This window comes from Maniola hyperantus, chromosome 3 (assembly GCF_902806685.2).
Source record: "Maniola hyperantus chromosome 3, iAphHyp1.2, whole genome shotgun sequence".
Classification (NCBI taxonomy): domain Eukaryota; kingdom Metazoa; phylum Arthropoda; class Insecta; order Lepidoptera; family Nymphalidae; genus Maniola; species Maniola hyperantus.
The window spans coordinates 14,752,058-14,772,871 of NC_048538.1; the positions used below are offsets into that span (position 1 = coordinate 14,752,058).

A 20,814-nucleotide genomic window follows, 5' to 3' on the forward strand; every position below is an offset into this window, starting at 1 on the left:
TAAAAGCGAAATTGATAACTAGCACAAGCACAAATCACGACAGTTATGGAACTTCTAACAAAACGTCGACCCTTCGACATCACTGGTAGGCATCAAATGTTAGTACATTTGACGCAGGCAGCCCTAAAGTAACCCTATTTTTTTCTTTGATTTTCGTCATCATAGCCTAATATTTGACAGATCAAACCGAGAGTTCCCTCACTTCTAGTTCACTCTGGCACAAGTCAGGATTTGTTAGCGTTTGGCCAAAATTTTATTCCCTTTAACGTTATGGAGTGGAAGCATGAATACTGACTTGTACACTGATTTTTTTGGTGTCAAAGTTTAATAACGGTAGGTAAAACTTAACTTTAACCGGCTGATGTGTAACTTTGTAAATCCAAAGCCTGAGACAGGCAAAGTCCAAATGTTCGACTTTAAACAACGAATTTAGTCAATCCTAGAAGAGACTAAATCAAGGTTGAAAAGGAGTTACAGACGCAACGAGACGGCCGAAACAAAACTTTGGTATGAGCCATGAGGGTGTAACTCTAAACGACCGCACCCTTTCAGTTTGCTCTTAAAAAATCTCTTGGAACAGCAAGACCAAAACATTTTTTTTGTTTAATACGGTTTTGTGCGTTTGATTACAAGCTATAAGGTCCTCCTAGAATTGGCCAAAACTGAGGTCGTAAAGGTTTGAAGTTTTCCTGAGATCTCTTGCCTGCCCACCAATTGTGTAAACTTGTTGGTTAATTCGCTGTTTACATGTTTTCACAGCCAATCAAAGGGCAAAATTTCTTGACGATTGCGATAGCCATGAAATGGTTATTCTTACACAATCGGGGGGCAGATCTGAAGATTCATTAGGAAAATTTCGGAATAGCAGAGTTGTGGCTACCATTTACGTATTTACTATAAAATTTAGTGCACCGTTGTGTTTATTTACTTCGTAATCGAGTGGACTGTGAAGAAATACTTCACTTTTATATACAGTTTTGTATACATCGTGATGGTTGCCAGCTTATTTATAGATATTATGTTTTCTGCGAGATGTGATGTAATTGTGTTCCGACTTTGAGACACGGCTGATTTTGTCAGTTGTCAGGAATGTGAATAAATTACAATAACTTTGATTAAACTAATTATGTCCATATGTGCTACATATGGTTCTATAGCTCTATTGATTCATTTATGCATACATAACGTAGAAAAAACTAGCGTTCTGCAGATTGATATCTGCAATATTTTTTACGTGAAAAATTATCTTAGTCCGACGGATAACCACCTAGATTTGGTAAATACTGGATAAATCCATAAACTACCACGCGGTTGAAGATAACAGCTATTTTTTTAGCGATATAAGAGGAAAAACTGACTGACTGAAATATAAACATACAACATTGGATACTTTAGCATACTAGACATTCTAGGAGACTAGACATTGTCAGCCGGGGCCCTGAAACCGCTGCGTCTAGAAACTTGACATTTTGTATGTAGGTACCTAGGTTCCCACTATAACTTATACCTAGTCATGAATCTTGAGAAACTCCAATTAGATTTTTAAAAACCTATCAAGTCGCAGGAAAAATTAGCGATCGGCCGTGGTTTCGTTCCCGTGGGAAGTTCGAAAAATCCGAGCTTATTCCTTGTCTACATTGTAAATGGAGCCTTTGTGCACAGCTTTCTAGTTCCAAGGGTTTGGGCTGGGTTGATGATCCAATCAGTGAGACTTTTCTTTTTGTATATTTAACCTACTTACTTGTTTTTCATCGAGAACATGAGAACCAAGAGCTAACTTAGAGCTATGTAGAGTCATCGCCATATTTGTAGGGCGGCTGATTCGGATTCATTAGCATTAGTTACGCAGAGGCCGTTGTTTGTTCTTTGTTTTAGGATTGGAATCATAATCTTTCTAGACTTTGTTAATTTCTACTAAAAACATTGCGTTTTTTAATTCAGTGTCCTATTTTCTTACTAGTACCTAGAAATGGTAGTGTGTAATAAGTGAGAGCGACGTTGAGAGCCTTGAATCAACTCTCATGCTCCAGAAACTATACCTCACGAGCCATCACGGTGAAACGGTATACCCAACCCACCTACTGTTTGTTCATCGTGTGCCAACTGGATGTCACATTATTCCGTTAGTCAAACAACTCTAAACACTTCTGTATGTATTGTTTGCTAGTCCACAGTAGTTTTGTTTATTATGTCAAAATAATGTGCTTATAACTGGACTCATCGACGTTTTATAGTTTTTTGACGCAGCAATTCTAAACACGTCTAAAATAAGTACCGCATTTTATGCTATTATAAATCTAGTTTACGTCCTGATAATCCATTTTGTAACTGTTTTAGATTTTCGTAATGTTTATTTACTAACGTTTGGCAGTTGTTCTCACTTCTGACCATAGAGCTATAGAAACTATGGCTCCAACTTCCAACATCAATGCCTCTCTGAACACTTAATATTTTAAAGTATGTAGCTTATGATAGCTAGTGATTAAGCTAAGGTAGAAGCCACGGTCTGCCCGCGAAATTCAAACTTAATTTGGTTTTTCGCAATTTGTAAACTAATACGACAAAGTCAGCTTATGGGATTCAAATTGAGCCCCTAGCAGTATCATCTTCACAGGCTGATATAAAAATCTTTACTTGAAAGTGTCCAGTTTAAGAAATTAGTCAACATAATAAATTGGAGGTGAACTACTCACAAATTAGTTATTATCCATACTAATATTATAAATGCGAAAGTGTGTCCGTCTGTCTGTCTGTCCGTCTGTCTGTCTGTCTGCTAGCTTTTCACGGCTCAACCGTTCAACCGATTTCGACGAAATTTGGTATAGAGATAGCTTACATCCCGGGGAAGGACATAGGCTACTTTTTAACCCCGGAAAATTGAAGAGTTCCCACAGGATTTTTAAAACCTAAATTCACGCGGACGAAGTCGCGGACATCATCCAGTATTTAATATTTCTTTCATCATGGATTCATAATTGTAATTTTTTCCTTTATTTTAAGGTTTTCATGTATGTACCTTGTTCTTGACCGTAACACAAGGTTTCCCTGGTTATGAATCATTACTATTTAAGGCCGCTTGCCATATGTGTCTTACGCACTTTTGTACTCAACTCAATGTTAAATTGTAGGAACTGTATTTTATTCATATTTATAGCATCTACACTACAGACATACCAACTTCTAAATCTACAATCTAAACTTGAGATGGGCAGCGGACTTTATCGGCCGTTGATTGGCACACTACTAAACCCAACTTAGTCTGATTTACTTAATAATTGATTTCATTTATGGCTAGAAGTTGGAACGTGTCAGCTGCCAACTTGTTGGATCATTTGTAGAAGCTTTTATAGTTTTAATTCGAAGTGTATTGGAGATACAATGTTCTGTCAAGGTTTTGCGGTTAAGACTTTGTAAGAAAATTATTACTCAGTTCATTGATCATCATTTCGAAGAATATGCAAAGGGACAGGTAGATACTTTGTATTTTATTAGCTTTTTAGTGGGAATTGTCCGTGTAGAACGTTGGGACTTGGGATTTGGACATGGTATTAAAACTTTATGGTGTATTTAAAAGTTCAAAAGTATATATTATATTTTATCTAGGTATCTGATAGATTTATTGTTTCTTCGTCTTTAAGTTAAACGGATTGGTTTTTTTTTGGTTAAGGCTAAACTAGTAAGTGTTACCGATAAGTTCAACCATTGAACTAGTGAAATCCTTATCCTTAAGTCAATTTGCCAAAATTATGAGGATATCAAATCACGAGGTCAGCCTGTCCATGAAAGATTTGTGCTACAGCACATGCACAGGGATAAGAGATAGGTTGATTACTCCATCACATGCATTAGTAGCATTTTTTCTGGTGGCAGGCTTCGGCCGTGGCTAGTTACCTAGGTTAGTGTGGATCATAGAGGCATATAAGCACATAAGGACAGCTTGCTTGAAGTAGTGCAGTACTCATTTTTTTATGACTAATAATATTATGTAACCTGCCCAACTAATGGATTTGACATCGAATCCTGTACAATGTACATGCCACGTGTTAATGTCACGTTGATCAACTTTAAAAGTTACACTAACCCTTCAGTAATTATTACTAAAGCCTGCACGAAGCATTTTGCAATATCTTCAGCTTGTTCTAAATTCTAATCTAGTAAGTATTGGCTAGTTCTAAATTCTAATCTAGTAAATATTGGCTAGTTCGAAATTCTAATCTAGTAAATATTGGCTAGTTCGAAATTCTAACCTATTAAATATTGGCTAGTTCTAAATTCTAATCTAGTAAGTATTGGCTAGTTCGAAATTCTAATCTAGTAAGTATTGGCTAGTTCGAAATTCTAATCTAGTAAGTATTGGAGCTTGAAATCATCAGTATTCGCAAGTAGCATTACTTAATGATTTGACACTGATGATTTGCAAAAAGTGATCTCGTACTTCATAGTAAAAAATGAAGCGCCGCCTTGACATAATAATCTCGTTCAAGAATTTATATAATTTACATTATTTAAGGGGAACCCGTTTGTATTGAGCCGGTACTTAGTCAACAAGTTAAACACCACTATAAGAGATAAACGGTGACCTTTACAAGGTCTGACGCGTGTCTCCGTGACATAACACTTGTATAAAAAATATTTAAACACGCTTGCTACCATACAGATGGTTTTATGTTTTATCCTTTTGTGTACTTGTTAATTGTCCAGTGCGATATAGATTACGTTACGTGATCTTAGGTTACGAGCTATTTTTAGTTTACCAACTGGAAATGCTTACCAACAAAAAATTAGCTCCTGCAGGCTCCTGCCTTTCCGAAAAAAAAATATTGTGAAGAGCTTGTGACTGTTAAAATGTCAATTTAGATTAACGTTATGTACAGCCAATTGGTACTTACTTAAAATAAATTAAGTACTTCATCAAAAAATGTACTTTACGGATTTTAGTTTATGAATCTCTTCGGCTCAAAAATAGAACTTTTCATAGGTCTTTTTGAAGTGCAATACTAAAGATAAATTACTTCATCAAAAAATGTAGTTTGGAATGTTGGATTACGGCATAATATGTTTGTGAATCTCTTCGGCTCAAAAATACAACTTATAGGGTTTTTTGAAGTGCCAATACCAAAAATATCAAGTCTAATACCTATATCAACTCTATCTACTTGCGGTTACACAAAGTAACAAAGCCACCGCTAGATGGCGTTGGACCAAACTCAGCGTATATTGTATTGCGCTAAAGCGATTGTTGCTGAGCACATGACTAGGGCAGGAAAATCATATGACGTTACTCTGGTTTCCCTTCAAAACGTATAAATCTTTCGCCTTTTACTAAAGATTTCCGTGGAGGGGAACACTCAAATGAGTCTTTACTATTTTTGCAAGCCTTACTAATAGTAAGGCTAAATAATTAAAATGATTACTCAAATTCTGAGTTTCAGAAATCAGAATTCGCATCGCAGATACAAATTCTTAAGCATTAAATTAAATAAATACATTATTTTAAATATATTGAATGATAAAATCATTTATTTGATTTATTTATAATCTTAATTAATTTGTACTTTGTAGTTTAATAAATAAAAATCACTGTTTTGGTTTAAATTAAAAGTTATAATATATAAAAGATTCAAGATAGAGATTTGATAAATAATATAATTGTTGATAACAAGTAACAACTGTTATTTTATGTAGTTATTCAATACTGTAAATTCTAAATCTAAAATAAAAGAATAATCCTGAACTCCTGACTCACTGACTCATCAACGCTCAATCCAAATCCTTGAACCTAGAAAGCTTACATTTGTTAGACCTTTATAATGTAGACATTAGACATTGAATAAAGCCGATTTTTTTTAATTTCACGGGATAGAGAATAAAGAGGATTTATAATTTTATTTTCGGCGAACGAAGCTTCGTTCGCGTCCGGGTGATTGCTAATATTGTTATCTACGGCATAAAGTTTCTAGTACTATTACTAGTATTAGATCTTTGGTATTAGTAATAAAATGACGTGATTTTTTGTATAGCTGCAGTTTATAGGGCTTCTTCTTCTTCTAGTGCCTCTCCATTACTGAAGGTCAGCAGTCAGTTTTTTAAACTTCTCCCTGTCCATGGCTAGGCGGAATAGTTCTCCGACTGTTTTAATGCCAGTCCACTCCCTGATGTTACGTAGCCATGACTTCTTTCTTCTTCCCACCCCTCTTTTCCCAGCTATTTTACCCATCATGATTGTCTGCAGCAGGCGGTACCTATTGTGTCGCAAAATATGGCCCAGGTACGAGATCTTACGCTGCTTGATGGTTTTAACTAACTCGGTCTTTTTCTGCATCCGGGCAAGAACCTCAGCGTTGGATACTTTAGCCGTCCAGCTTATGCGGAGCATCCTGCGATACGTCCACATTTCGAAGGCTTCGATCTTTTTCCGTAAGTCCTCCACTAGGGTCCATGCCTCGCAACCATATAGAACTACGGGCCAAATGTAGCATTGCAGGAGTCTGATACGGAGTTTTAGAGAAAGTTGGCGACCACAAAGAACTTTCTTCATCTTCATAAATGATGTGCGAGCAATTTCAATGCGAACCCGGATGTCAGTGTCACTTTTCCACGAGTCTGTTAGCCATGACCCAAGATATTTGTATTTGTCAACTCTCCAAGATGTTATGTCCGATTTGTATTTGTGACGGCAACTGTGGCTTCCTTGAAACAACCATATACTTTGTTTTTGACACATTCATGCTTAACCCCACCCTATTACTGCACTCGTTTACTCTATTAACTATTTCTTGTAGGTCTTGTTGTGTGGAGGCTATTAGGACAGTATCGTCAGCATAACGTAGGTTATTAATCACCTGCCCATTCACAATAATTCCTAATGCGATATCTTCTAGAGCATCTTTGATAACGTGTTCAGAGTATAAGTTAAATAGTAGGGGCGATAGAATGCATCCTTGTCGCACTCCTTTTTCGATTTTAATGGCGTCTGTTTCTTCACCGTCTACCCTGATTGTTGCAGTTTGCTCCCAATACAGGTTCATGATGATACGTATGTCTTTAGTGTCTATGCCTATATCTATAAGAAGTTTCATAAGTATCTCGTGTTGAACACGGTCAAAGGCTTTTTCGTAATCGATAAAGCACAAGAACACGTCTTGTTGCATATCTCTGCATTTCTGAACCAGTACATTGAGCGAAAACTGTGCCTCCCTAGTTCCCATACCGGCTCGAAATCCAAATTGGTTGTCACTTAGTTGATCTTCACATTTTGTCCTTATACGTTGGTGTATGATCTTCAAAAAGGTTTTTAGCATGTGACTCATGAGACTTATAGTACGGAACTCCTGGCATTTTCTGGCATTCTTCTTTTTAGGTAGAGTTATAAATGTTGACTTTAGCCAATCTTCGGGAATTTTACCAGTACTATAGATATAGTTATAGTACTGTACAAGTATGGAGATATTTTCTGGTTCTAATAGTTTCAGAATCTCTACATTCACATTATCTGGACCAGTAGCCTTTCCTGTTTTTGCACTCTTTAGTGCCCACAACACTTCAGATTTTAAAATGTCAGGTCCATCCGCTTCACTCACGCTATTTGTTAACCTACGGGTGTTGTCACTATACAGCTCTCTAATGTATTGCTCCCAATGGCATTTCTTAGTTGTAGCGTCCCTAATAATGTTACCCTGATTATCTTCTAAAAGTGAATGCTGGCGCTTTTTGTGAATACCTGCCATATCTTTGACTTCTTTATGGAGACTGAACAAATCATGCTTCTTCATGAGAGCTTCTATGTGATCGCAACGCTGTTCGTACCACTCCTTCCGAGCCCAGCGCGATTCACGGCGTATTCTCTTATCCAAGGCTTTATATTTAGCTATATCTGTAGACTTATACAGGCGCCGCTCTTCTATTAGTTCTATAATTCTGTCAGTCATCCAATTTTCCTTTTTAATAATCTTCGATGCTTTTAATATAGTTTTATTTATATCTGAAACTTTCTCCTTGAGACTATCCCAAATTTCTTCTTTATTCAAGCCAAGTTGCTGTCTTTTTTCGACTGCCCACTCGTTAATCTGTGTATGTACAAGTCCTTTGATGTTCAAATTTTTTTTTAATTTATTTATGTCTACCTTGGTGTTACGCTTTTTGGGCCTATAATATTTTAGATTACATGCTAAGTCGATGATCACAGGGTTGTGGTCAGATCCTATATCTGCACCTGGGTAGGTCTTAGCTGTAGCAATGCAGTTCTTAAACCTGATGTTGATTAAAACATAATCTATTTGGTTACGTACTATGTTATTAGCAGTGTGAGCTGGTGATGTCCAGGTATAAAGCCTCTTGGTGGCATTTGAAATAATGTGTTTGTTATGACTAAACTCTTTTCTTGACAGAATTGCACTAACAAGTCTCCACGCTCATTTCGATCCCCAAGACCAAATTTTCCGACGATTCCGGGTACCTCGCCTTTGCCGATTTTTGCATTAAAATCCCCTAGAATAATATTGATTTTTTGTGAGTGCTAATAGTTGATGTATTTCGTCATAGAAATTTTCTATCTCAGTCATCGGCTTATCCGCGATTGGTGCATAAACTTGAATAATATTCAAGGGTCTTGGTATTGTTTTAAGTTGTAACATCATTGCACGATTAGAGAGCGGGATAAAGTTGGATATAGAAGAGTCTATGCGTTTGTCGATCATAATAGCAACACCATATGTTTCCGTGGACGCATCAGCTCCAGAATAGTACATTATCTTATCATTATTCGCTACGTCATGTTTTCCTGAATCACTCCACTTAACCTCACTTAAACCCAAAATCGAAACACCTAGTCGTTCCATTTCCATAGCTACATTTATTACTTTTTCTGGTCTTCTTAATCCTCTTACATTCCATGTGCCAATTTTCATTTTCTTTTTAAGTTTCCCCCCGGAGATTCTTAGCACCCCTGTCCCATTTAAGGGACGCCGGGAACTCGGGGCCATACCATTTCTTCCTTCTTCCATATGAACTGACTAACTAGGGAAATTAATGTCGGTGGTATCCCGTTGCCTTCCAACATCGCAGCTTGCCGCCGTTTACACCCAAGGGGTTACGCCTGCGCAAGTACTGGATCCCAAGCCCTACCTGACCCCACGTCATCAGCCTCAGAACCCTACTGAAAGCTACTGCTGCCTAGTTTCAGGTTGCAATTTACGCTCTGCAACTGAGCGTGCCTCTTCCGCCAAATGCTACCGTTCCGATTAACTAAATCTCCGCTAACACCGCCGTTAAGGTCTTCACCTGTAACCCTAGGCAGGGGACCGCGATATACCCCGCAGTACTGGGTCCCCCTCTGAACTTCGCCACCACCTGAGCCGGCCTACTAACTCACGTGATGCCCACCCCCGCGACGTGGACGTGCCAGAGAGGAGTCGCCCAAGTGAAACACAGAGAAGATAACTCTGTCCTTCCTTGTGCCGGGCTAACGGTCTTGTGTGGCCCAAGACCGAGGGCATATAGGGCTAGAGAGAATAATTTAAAAAATCATGATTTTTATAACAATTAATTATTAACGTAACGCTGTACCAAAAGCGATTAATGACGTCACTAGGGCGTAAACGACCAATATTTTTCAATTTTTAACATAAAACGTATTTTCCAGCAGAAATTACTTTATAAAAATTTAAAAAATTTGTCGTTTACGGATTGTGACGTCATTATTCACCTTCCGTACAGCGTGACGTTCATGTTAAAAAAAAGTGTTTTTTTTTTTAATTATTCTCTTTAATAATAAATTCTAGCCTCATAAAATACCGCTATACAAAAAATCACATCATTTTATTCTACAGTCCAAGATCCTATTCTATTGTATTCTATTGTATTCTTATAATTTTAGATAAATCTTTGTAATAGGTATCTATAGATTTGACCGTGGACTTATCACGCTTGATGTATAGACTCGGGACCTTATTAAGTTGACAGTCCCATTAATATTCTAGTTAATGCAACATCGGAGCGAGACCAATAATTATTAATCTATGTGCGACATATTAATTAAACATTCACGGAACGCCACCAAGCTATGAGCAGTCGGTCGGTCCTTTGGGATTAGCTTATTATAATAATTAAATAAATAATTCATCCAGTTTATTTGGAACTTCTTCTGGTATCTATACAAATGTTAGCGGTATTGCTTTGCCTAGAGTTGAATTTAAAAAAAGAATTAAGGGCAGATGTAAAATGGCGGCAAGAAAGGTGGCAGCTATTGATTCGAAGCAGGAAAGATTGGAATTTGTAATTATGTCTTGAAGAAGTTAATATCTTAGAACTAAGGTCGAAGTTTATTAAGCGTTTTATTTAATATACATAGGAACCCCATTACATTAACTTAAAATTTTGAATAATAACCTCATTTTAACTCAACATTGTTCTTATCCGACTATTTGACATTTTATTCTGATTTGACATATTTCACTACCAGACACATTTTTACATTATTTTTACACAATAAAATATGTACGAGTAATATTATCAGAACTTTGTACACGATGCTAGGTCTAACATAACAATATATTGCATGCTGATAGGCAGAATTTGGCTGTACGTTTTTGTTTTTGTAACATCTCAACTGCTTACCCATATTCGCAATAAAGAAATTTGTATTTGTATTTGTTGTATAGTTAGAATAAAGTCAGTTCTTATAAGTTGAGATTATTTTTATTACTATATAATAATGAAAAATTTGGGGACCCCCACTTTTTTGGATGTAACATCTGTCGGATCACTTTTATTCGTATAAAATGTAGCCTATGTCACCCGGACCATAATAACGAATCGACTGACACCTCATTCATTAAAATCGGCCCAGTAGATTAGCCGCTACTAATATAAGTCCCGCAAATTGCTAATGCGCGTGGCCGCCAGCACTAGACTGAAGTTTCGAGATGATGGTATATTTTTATTTCGGCTGACGTCAAGTCATTTCGATGTTAATGAGACATGGTTCCAGCGCAATAGCAATTTGCGGGACTTATAGTGACAAAGGATTTCAAGAGACGAGAAAATTAGCAAACATTAACTAATACACTAGTATTAGTTAATGTTTGCTAATTTTCTCGTCTCTTGAAATCCTTTGGACGTTACATCATACCGCAAGGCGCGAACACATTACGCGTTTTGCTGTAGACTCCTCTAGTGTCTTACATTTGACTTCCATATGCGAATGACAATGTGCCGTAATAAGTTATATGAACAGAAAAGGCCACGTGACTCACGCCAGAGCGGAAGGTCAGGCCAGTTGAAAGTTTTCCCTAATATGGTGCTCGACAGCCTCATCGCTGGTAAACAAGCTTTTAAGGACCGGAATCATAATACTATAGATAAATACTCGTACATGCCTTCAAGCAAAAGGAACTCTGTCCTTGTACATGCGCAGTGGGAGATTCATCGATCTATTTCGTCGTCGTCGTCATTATCAACTGATATGATAGTTGTCCAGTGCTGGATATAAGTCTCTTGTAGCGACTTAAACACGCCACGGTCTATCTTTATCGATCTTAGATATGTTACCATCAAATGAGGCGAATAAGTCCAAAGGCCCTAGTGCCCTATTAACTGCGCGTGAAGTCGTTTAGTATGGACGGGAAAGGGACATTATGAAACTTTAAACGTGAAATTTTGCTTTCATTGATGATCAAAGTACCTAAGTAAGTTTATAATAACCAAGCTCTCTAAAGATAGATTTAAAAAAAAAGTTTATAATGGCCGCCTGTCATATAACTGGAGCTTAGTGATCTATAATTTGCCGGAATTTCCAGGTCCTTCAGACTTTTATTGAACTTACCTCTAAGCAAAACTGATTAAGACTTCTTTTTGACCTTTTGGACCTCCCAACATAGCTTTCGCTTCGCGTTGTGTGGTTGGTTGCCTTAAGGCGATCGATGTCACCTTCATCCCAAGGGAATCGTGTTTTACGCCAGTTATATCTGACCTTATTTACCTATCTCGTTTGAAGTCGCCTTTAATACAGTTATTTATCGTTCTATACATACTATGCTTTATATTTTTTTATCGCTGGAAAATGCGTTTACGCATCCCCCCTCCCCCCTTCGAGGGACACGCGGAGTCCGGAGAACCTTCCCCCTGCCAGGTCATTAGCCATACCCAATAATATCCCCGAAGAGAAATTATTAGCCATGTTACCGGGGTGCACCGGCCCGAATACTGCTCTTCCCCTCGGACGTACCCAAAAGGGACCAGCAGCACCCAGGCACACTGGGAGGCTACCTGGCTGGCACGCCACTATGCTATTGTGTGGCACTGGTCATCCTTGGCGCTACAACCTAGAGTTTTCACCCTTAGTTCAATTTCAATTTTCATTTATTGCATTTCCATAAACTACATCACATTAAGTATGTACAAAGTATTATGGATACCCAGTTTGGGTGTCGCAATTTGGTCCTTAGACCTTAGTAGGGAGACCGATATTATTATTTATTTTTATGTTCGTCGTTTAGGAAATCATTTACGGCATAGTAGCCCTTTTCTAATAAAAAGTTTTTTAATATTTTGTTGAATTTATTTTCATTGTTTATGTTACGAATTTTGTCCATGTTCCTTTGTCCATGAGGTCATTATTCCAATTTTTCATGCTCGACTGTCTTATTATGCTTACAATTTTACCACAGTCCTCGTGGGCTCAGGCTTTTTATTTTTCCTATACTCCCATCTTCTGGTAGCCTGGTACCAATATGAGAATTGAGAAATGTGCTTAGGTATTGAATAACCTTGTCTCACGGCTGAAATTAATAAAATCAATCCCTATCTATACTTAATCTGTCAATAGATAAATTGATTATTATTTATTTCGACCGTTATTATATTAATCCATACTAATACTTACCTATTATAAATGCGAAAGTGTGTCTGTTTGTCTGTCGGCTAGCTTTTCACGGCCCAACAGTTAAACCGATTTTTATGAAATTCGGTACAGAATTAGCCGGGGAAGGACATAGGAATTAAGCTTCAGGTTCATTGTAAATCGCCACAGTGACCAAAATAACTGTCTATAAGGTCATCCGATTCCGAGTTATTAAAAATGTGATTCTAATAAAATGTTTGTGGTTTTTGGCGAACATCCAATACCTACACAAAACTAGATGCTCTGTCCATATGACTCAGTGCCATTGACCGCTTTATAACATACAATTATTATATTTAAAAACATTACCTGCTTCATAAAAATATTATGTAATCATATCGAATATTGAGTGACACTTTAAAAACATAACATACAATTTTAGGGTTCCTACAATCGAAAGACAAAACATTAATGACAATTTTATAATTTGTTTTCATAATGAGATCATTATAATGTATGAATTCGTCATCATCATCATGATCAACCCATCGCCAGCTCACTACAGAGCACGGGTCTCCTCTCAGAATGAGAAGGGGTTTATGTAGGGGGCATTGTCTACGACGCGACGCTGGCCAAGTGCGGATTGGCAGATACATAATATAGATTAGTAATAATAATTTGTTAAGAGAATTTCCAGGGCACTCGAAATATTATTTTGTAATTAAAGCAATAATGAAAACAATAAAGCATATTTATTATTATTATATATTTTGTCAAAAATGTATGTTTTTTTTTACAAATAACAATGTCGCTTTACCTACTCAGCGATCTGCCTTACTAGGCATCAAGAGAATACAGATTGACTAATTTATTAATTTCGGCCGTAAGACAATACGTGTTTGATAATAAGTTTATTATCAAAGTTGCGGTTCGCTCGTGGTTTCAGCATGATATTGGAAGGTAGCCAGACAGATTCGAGAGAGTCCCAACTCCCAAGCCTGTGCGCAATGGAAATGTAGGAGAATATGACAAAGAGACCACTTTATAAAAGCTAATAATAAACTGAGACAGAAATATAAAGGTCGAAAAATTGGTGGAAATAGATGTGTTTGGCGTGAGAGCAGCTCTAATGAGGACGTTCACCGTTGCTTGTGGGAGTAAGAGTAAAAACGCACTATGGATTCGACGCGCGACAAAAAGTTGTGTAATTAGCCTAGGGCGCAACGCATCCATCTGAGTAGATAGAATGAAGCTGAGGTGAAGTGCAGTGCCATTTTTTGATAATAACTCAATTACTTTTGCATAAGGTTGAAATTGGTATAATGCTAACAAAACACATAACAAACACGAAGCGGCGCGGGTCGTGTATTTGAGTTGCCGGTACTATTCGATGTACATATTTATAAGTAAATATGAGACTGAGTTTGAGTTATGATCTAAAAACGTTGCTCCTCGGCTCCGCTCCCTTGCCGTAGGTATGGGTTGCGCCTGATAAGATATTACACACAGATTGGCACAGAGATAAGAAGGAGTCCTCCTACTAATCATTGGGTTCACATGGACCTTGAGAAGTCTCCTTATCTTAGAGAACATACGTCTATGGTGGTTCGATTTTAGTCTTGAAGTCGAACTATAAAACCGCATTAATGAGACGAGGCCTAATTTCATTCACTGCAGTTACACACTACAAGTCCCGCAAATTGCTAATGCGCGTGGCTGCCATTTTAGTGACGTCAGCACTAGACTGAAGTTTCGAGCTGATGGTATATTTTGATTTCGGCTGACGTCAAAATGGCGTCATTTTGATGTTAATGAGACATGGTTCCAGGGCAATAGCAATTTGCGGGACTTATACCGGAAAATATCAAATTGGCAAATTATCCTATCTCATCTCATCAAAATGATCTTATCTAAAGAGACCGCGACAAAAAGTCGTGAATCAGAATAGACCCTTCTCTGATCTTTATCTACAGTTCTACACTAAAGCTGTATTTTCAGAAGATAACTCGTCAGCTGGCACTTCCTGTAGTAGTAGGTGCCAAATGATGGGTTCGTGACAATAAGTCGGCAAACTTTTATTTATTGTGAAAAAAATAACACTGAAAATTGAGATTATCACAACCGGAAACTTAGACTTGGAAATTGTTTTATTTGAACTGACCAAACTCTTGCTAGTGCATTAATCCTGTAAACTTTTTGCGATATTTAGAAGTATCATAGCAAGTCAAAGGCATATTATATTCATATTTTGTCTTTCATTTATTGAGGTGTGACTGTGGAGATACCTATTTTATTTGGGTCGATAAATATTTTTCGTCGTCGTCCTTGTCGTCGTCATTTTAACCGAAAAACGTTCACTGCTGAACATGGGTTATTTCAGAGGCGGATTATCCCTAAGGCAAACAAGGAACGTGCCTAGGGGCGCGAGGTTATACAAAGGGGCGCGTGATCATGTAGAGTTCCATCACCTGGCCTACCCTACTTATATTATCTTGGAGTGACTGAAACTGCCTCTTCTTTAATATAGCAAAGTGTCATGACGATGTTCTTCACTCGTTCACATACATATAATCACTAACTAATAATTTCCTTGTCCTTTCGAAGTTTGTAGTAAAAAATTTAATGTGGCTGTTAGTTAGTGGGGAGCCTATGAGGCGCTTGCCTAGAGCGCTCTCGACATTTAATCCGCCTCTGGGTTACTTTGAAAGCTTACAGTTTCTTCAGACCATGGCCTTGTGCTGCTTGCGTCTAGCGAATTCTTCCGTCCATAATATCTGCCAGCTAGTGGGGGGTCTCAACGCTGCGTTTTCTTTTTGCGGGGTCACTATTTCAGCAGGAGCTTCTAGCACTTCAACGTTTATCTTGTCTTCGAGCTATATGTGCCCCTCCATTGCTCATTATACAGATTTCCCTTTCAGGCCTGAATAATTTTATACATAACGATGTTATTTTCCTGCAAGTGAAAATGGCTCCAGGAAAATGGAGCATCGCGATTCTTTTTTGTTTTACTTATTCCATAGCGTCATCTGTACATACACATTGGTGCTGTTTAGTAAAACCAGTTAACGAGTTTCTTATGTGGGCAGAGTTGTTCCAACTTCAGCGCTCAGTTTCATTTAGTTCATAGCATTTTATCAAGATGGCGCTACCAACATTTCAAAATAACATCTTACTTTATAGCTGATATTTAGTTAAAAAAATAATTAAGTTAGTTTTAATAACAAAAATATTGTATTCAAATAATTTTATCCTCGGTTGTTTAAATGGTGTTAAGACCTTAAATCTGTATTACTCTGGTTTTGGTTTTTTTTTCGGTTACCTAGTACCTATCCATAAGTATCCAGTATCCACAGACATCACTGACCTATCCCAGGCTGTGACGTCACATGTTCATTAGCCTCTACCCTGCATCCCTCTGGAAAACCGCGGGGTTTTCACTGCGCGCCCTCGTGTCTAGTTTACATGTTAGCGTTAAAACTTTTGCCACTTTTGCTAAAACTGTATTTTAATATTTTTAGCCAATAGTAGAACAGTGTCTGGCATAGGTGAAGAATTAAATACTAATCTGAGGTGCCTGGCATTTAGCAATATCAATGTTAAGTGTTTGCGTCCAAGTTTGGCAAAAGAGTGGACTAAACTTGCTAAACTTGGACGCAAACAGTTATATTTTGTTTATTTAACTCAATATGAATCAATGAAATGCCTTATACTGAATTGCCACTTAATTTTTGAGGGCACCTTAAATCTTTAATGACAGTTTTTTGACGTTTGCACTTTGCAGTAAAATAATTGTTTGCTGATGACAAAGCTGATGATCTTATGTTTGCTGTAATTTGATTGACACCTAAAATATTTAATGACAGTTTTTTGACGTTTGCACTTTACAATTAAGTATGTACCTACTGTCTGTTTTCTGAACTTTTAACGTTTGCTATAATTTGATTGACACCTCAAATACTTAATGACAGGTTTTTGACGTTTGCACTTTACAGTTAAGTACTGTCTTTTCTGATTTTTTTGACGTTTGCTGTAATTTGATTGACACCTCATATATTTAGTGATTCTATTTGACGTTTGCACTTTACAGTTAAGTACCTACCAAAGAATTTGCAAGTACTACTAATGGTACCTACCTTCTGTGTTCTGAATTTTTTGATGTTTGCTGTAATTTGATTGACACCTCATACCTATATTTAATGACAGTTTTTGACGGTAATATTTAGTGACAGTTTTTGACGGTTTGTGAGTACGAGTTTAGGTACTAGCGTTCACTGTACTACGCAATTCCCAAAAACACATCATTTATGTAATGGTGCACTTAAATTTTAAGTAACTTTTCAGTATTTGGAGATTAGAATGCCAAGTGCGAAGTGCAGTGTAAACTAAAAACCAGATATAGATTTTCCAATCAGTTCGCGTTAATCCGGCATTGGAATACAAAACATATGGCGGGAGAACGCATTCCAGTGCGAATGTTCTGGAAACTGGACTCATTCAGTGCTGTAATCCTTTAGGAGAGACTGGTGACTAGTGTTCTATATTCAAAGTGATTTTGTAGATCGAAAATGGCGGGAAATGGTAAGTATCGAGCTTTTTGATATTTGCTTTATTTATCACTAACTGATGCCCGCGACTTCCGCGTGGAATTAGGTCTTTAAAACTCCCGTGGGAACTCTTTGATTTTCCGGGATAAAAAGTAGCCTATGTCACTCTCCAAGTCTTTATCTATAACCATGCAAAAAATCACGTCTATCCGTTGCACCGTTGCGACGTGATTGAAGGACAAACCAACAAACAAACACACTTTCACATTTATAATAAGGGTACTGATTCGCCGGCCTACTACTGAGAACAGGTCTCCTGTCAGAATGAGAAGGCCACGAGGCCTTCCAAATAGGACGGCAGTGCTTTTCTGAATTAAGTATGTGCGTTTTAAGCAATTAAATATCACTTGCTTATTTGTTGCTTTAACGGTGAAAGAAAACATCATGAGAAAGCCTGCATGGCTGAGAGTTCTCCATAATGTTCTCAAAGGCGATGAAATCTGCCAATTCACACTTATTTTATTTTTATTGAACCACCAACAGAATCATACAAAAAAAAATATTAAGTGCTTTGATATTAGGTAGATACTTATAGTACGCGACAGGTCAAGATTTAGTTATTTATCAAAGAGCATAACATTTATGTACCTACTACCCACTCGTTACTAGACGCACACTTGCTAGTAAACAGGCGCGGCGTGCATTCCAACGCGAATACTATATAAAGGAAATTATATAAAAAAGTTTGCGGTTGTTTAGAAAAAGCTGCTCTGTCTCCGTGTCACTTGTTATTCCGCTTATTCTAATAGGAGGTTCTGAACCTCGCAACTCATTCTATCCTTTAAGCTTCTTGTACAAGGAGCCGGACTCCAAATAGAAATGTGTGTTTATGAATGAAAAAATTCGGTTGAGTGCGATTTGGTTTTGCAAACGGAAGGTCCCATACCATCGCGAGTACAAAAAATAACAGTTTTTAATTTTTTTTTGATTGTCATGGCGGGCATTTAATGTTTTTATTATTAATGTAAATAGATATAGCAGCAATTAGAAATAAAGATTCTGTGAACATTTTAACTCTCTACATAATGCGGTTCACGAGATACAGCTCGCGCAGCCTGACAGCCTGACAGGCAGACGGAAGGACGGACAGACAGCGGAGGCTTTAGGGTCTAGGGCCGAAGGGTGCCAACGGGACCTTGAAACAGCACCTTAGAAACGCGCGTGGTCCGCATCGCCGCCGCGTCGATTCGCAGCCGCGTCGATTCGCAGCCGCGTCGATTCGCAGCCGCGTCGATTCGCAGCCGCGTCGGCGCCGCGCCCGCGCCGCTGCGATGTAGCGCCATTTCGGATATATTGTGAGATCCCAGTCTGACTCGCACTTTGCCGGTTTTTTTCAACTTATAGACTTAGTTAGAAGAAGACTTAGTTAGAAGATAGCACTTGGCTGCAATCAGACTGGCTGACAAGTGATGACGCAGCCTTAGATAAGCGCGCTTGCCTACAAGATGCCTAATATCTATTCACTTTTGATTTGAAGGTACCAATATTGAAATTAGACCTCATGCCTAGAACAAAAGACCTGGATTACATCACTTACCATTATCAGGTTAAAGGTTCGTACGCACCTGAGCGGCGCGGCGCGGCGCTTCAGCGAGCTGCACGTCGCGGCACAGAGCGTCAAAATATCATTTCTATCATTTTGTATGGCGCATATCGCACTAGAGCGGCGCTGCACAGCGCTTCACCGCGCGTTGCCGCGCGGCACGGCTGGAGAGAATATTTTGAAGCGCAGCGAATCGACGCGCAGTGCAGTGACGCTAGTGCGACATACCCAGCGGCGCGGCACGGCGCTTCGCGCTCGTACGCGAACGGGTATAAAAGTGACGCGCAAGTGACGCGAGGTGCCGCGTACTGAAGTTGTAGTGCGGTAGGCACCGTCGAGCGGCCTGAGGTGACGCGTTCTGCAGTCGGACTGAAGCGCCGCGCCGCGCCGCTCAGGTGCGTACGAACCTTTACTCATCGGCTAACATGAATGTGACCTTAATGTCGGATACCCGTTAATTGGGAACGAATTAAGGTCCAATTAACATCTTCTGCGTATTCCTAAGGTTGCCTGCAATTTACGTAGTAATCATCATCATCATCATCATCATTAACAATTGATAGACGTCCACTGCTGGACATGTATCTTGTAGGGACCACGCCACGGCCTTGCGCCGCCGCCGCCTAAATCCAGCAACTCCCTGCGACTCACCTGATGTCGTCCGTCCATCTAGTGGAGGGTCTTCCAACGCTGCGCTTTCCTGTGCGATAGTAGTAATAGTAGTAATCTTCTATAATATAAAAACTGGCCAAGTGCGAGTCAGGCTCGCACAATGAGGGTTCCGTACTACAGTCGTATTTTTTCGACATTTTGCAGGATAATTCAAAAACAAACGTACATAAAAATAAATAAAATTCTGTTTTAGAATGCCTAGGTAGCCCTTTCATATGATACCCCACTTATCTTACTTTGAAAATCGAAAATGGCAATATTTGTTCATGAACACATTTTAATTTTTTTCTTCTGATGTAACCACAAATTCGCGGTTTGAGATTTTTCCCCTAATGTCAGCTATAAGACCTACCTACCTGCCAAATTTCATGATTCTAGTTCAACGGGAAGTACCCTGTAGGTTTCTTGACAGACAGACAGACGAACAGACAGACAACAAAGTGATCCTATAAGGGTTCCGTTTTTCCTTTTGAGGTACGGAACCCTATTATCAACTTTAATAGATAAAAAAAATAAAAACCGACTTCGTTACACAAACACTAAAAATTGAAAAATAATTTAATTTATTACCGAATATATTATGTATACAAGAGTTAATATAGTTCCATAATAATATTTTTTGGTGCCGGTGCCAATTAGCTTCAGCTGCGCGAATCGTCTAGACTTCGAATTTTTATGAGACTCCACAATGGCACCTCATTGGCACCGACCCCAAAAAATATTATTATGGAACTATATTAACTCTTGTATACATAATATATTCGGTAATAAATTAAATTATTTTTCAATTTTTAGTGTTTGTGTAACGAAGTCGGTTTTTATTTTTTTTGTAAAAAAATTTTATTTCACAATTTTTAGTGGCCCCATGGAATTATGCTATGACTGGTTAAAAGTCTACTGTTTACTAAGCTATTACACTGATCGCAAGCAATTTACTCTTATCCGTTGAGGAGTTCCAGTATCTATCTTCGAAGATGTTCATCAGATCTTCACCAAATTGAAATGGGACCAACTTTGAAGTATACCCTTTCAAACAAAAAAATAATTTTCAAAATCGGTCTAGGCGTTTTCGAGTTATCGGGGAACATACATAAAAAAAAAAAAAAAAAAAAAAGATTCCGACGAATTGAGAACCTCCTCCTTTTTTGAAGTCGGTT

General features: G+C 38.1%; 1 protein-coding gene and 1 non-coding gene across 4 annotated transcripts in view; both read left to right on the top strand.

Moving 5' to 3' along the window:
- Window positions 1-20,814, top strand: part of Pax (Paxillin) — a 79,111-nt gene that overhangs the window by 12,019 nt on the left and 46,278 nt on the right. Inside the window, exon 1 of one of the 3 annotated variants that reach the window (XM_034984630.2) lies at window positions 17,294-17,416. The exons of the other annotated variants lie outside the window; for them this stretch is intronic. Coding sequence (XP_034840521.1) covers window positions 17,404-17,416 — 13 coding nt within the window. The 5' untranslated portion in view covers window positions 17,294-17,403. Of the gene's footprint in view, window positions 1-17,293; window positions 17,417-20,814 lie in introns of those variants that run through there. 3 annotated transcript variants of the gene reach the window in all.
- Window positions 5,279-5,395, top strand: LOC117996769 (U5 spliceosomal RNA). The gene has a single exon (XR_004675711.1). It is a non-coding gene; the product is annotated as a U5 spliceosomal RNA (small nuclear RNA).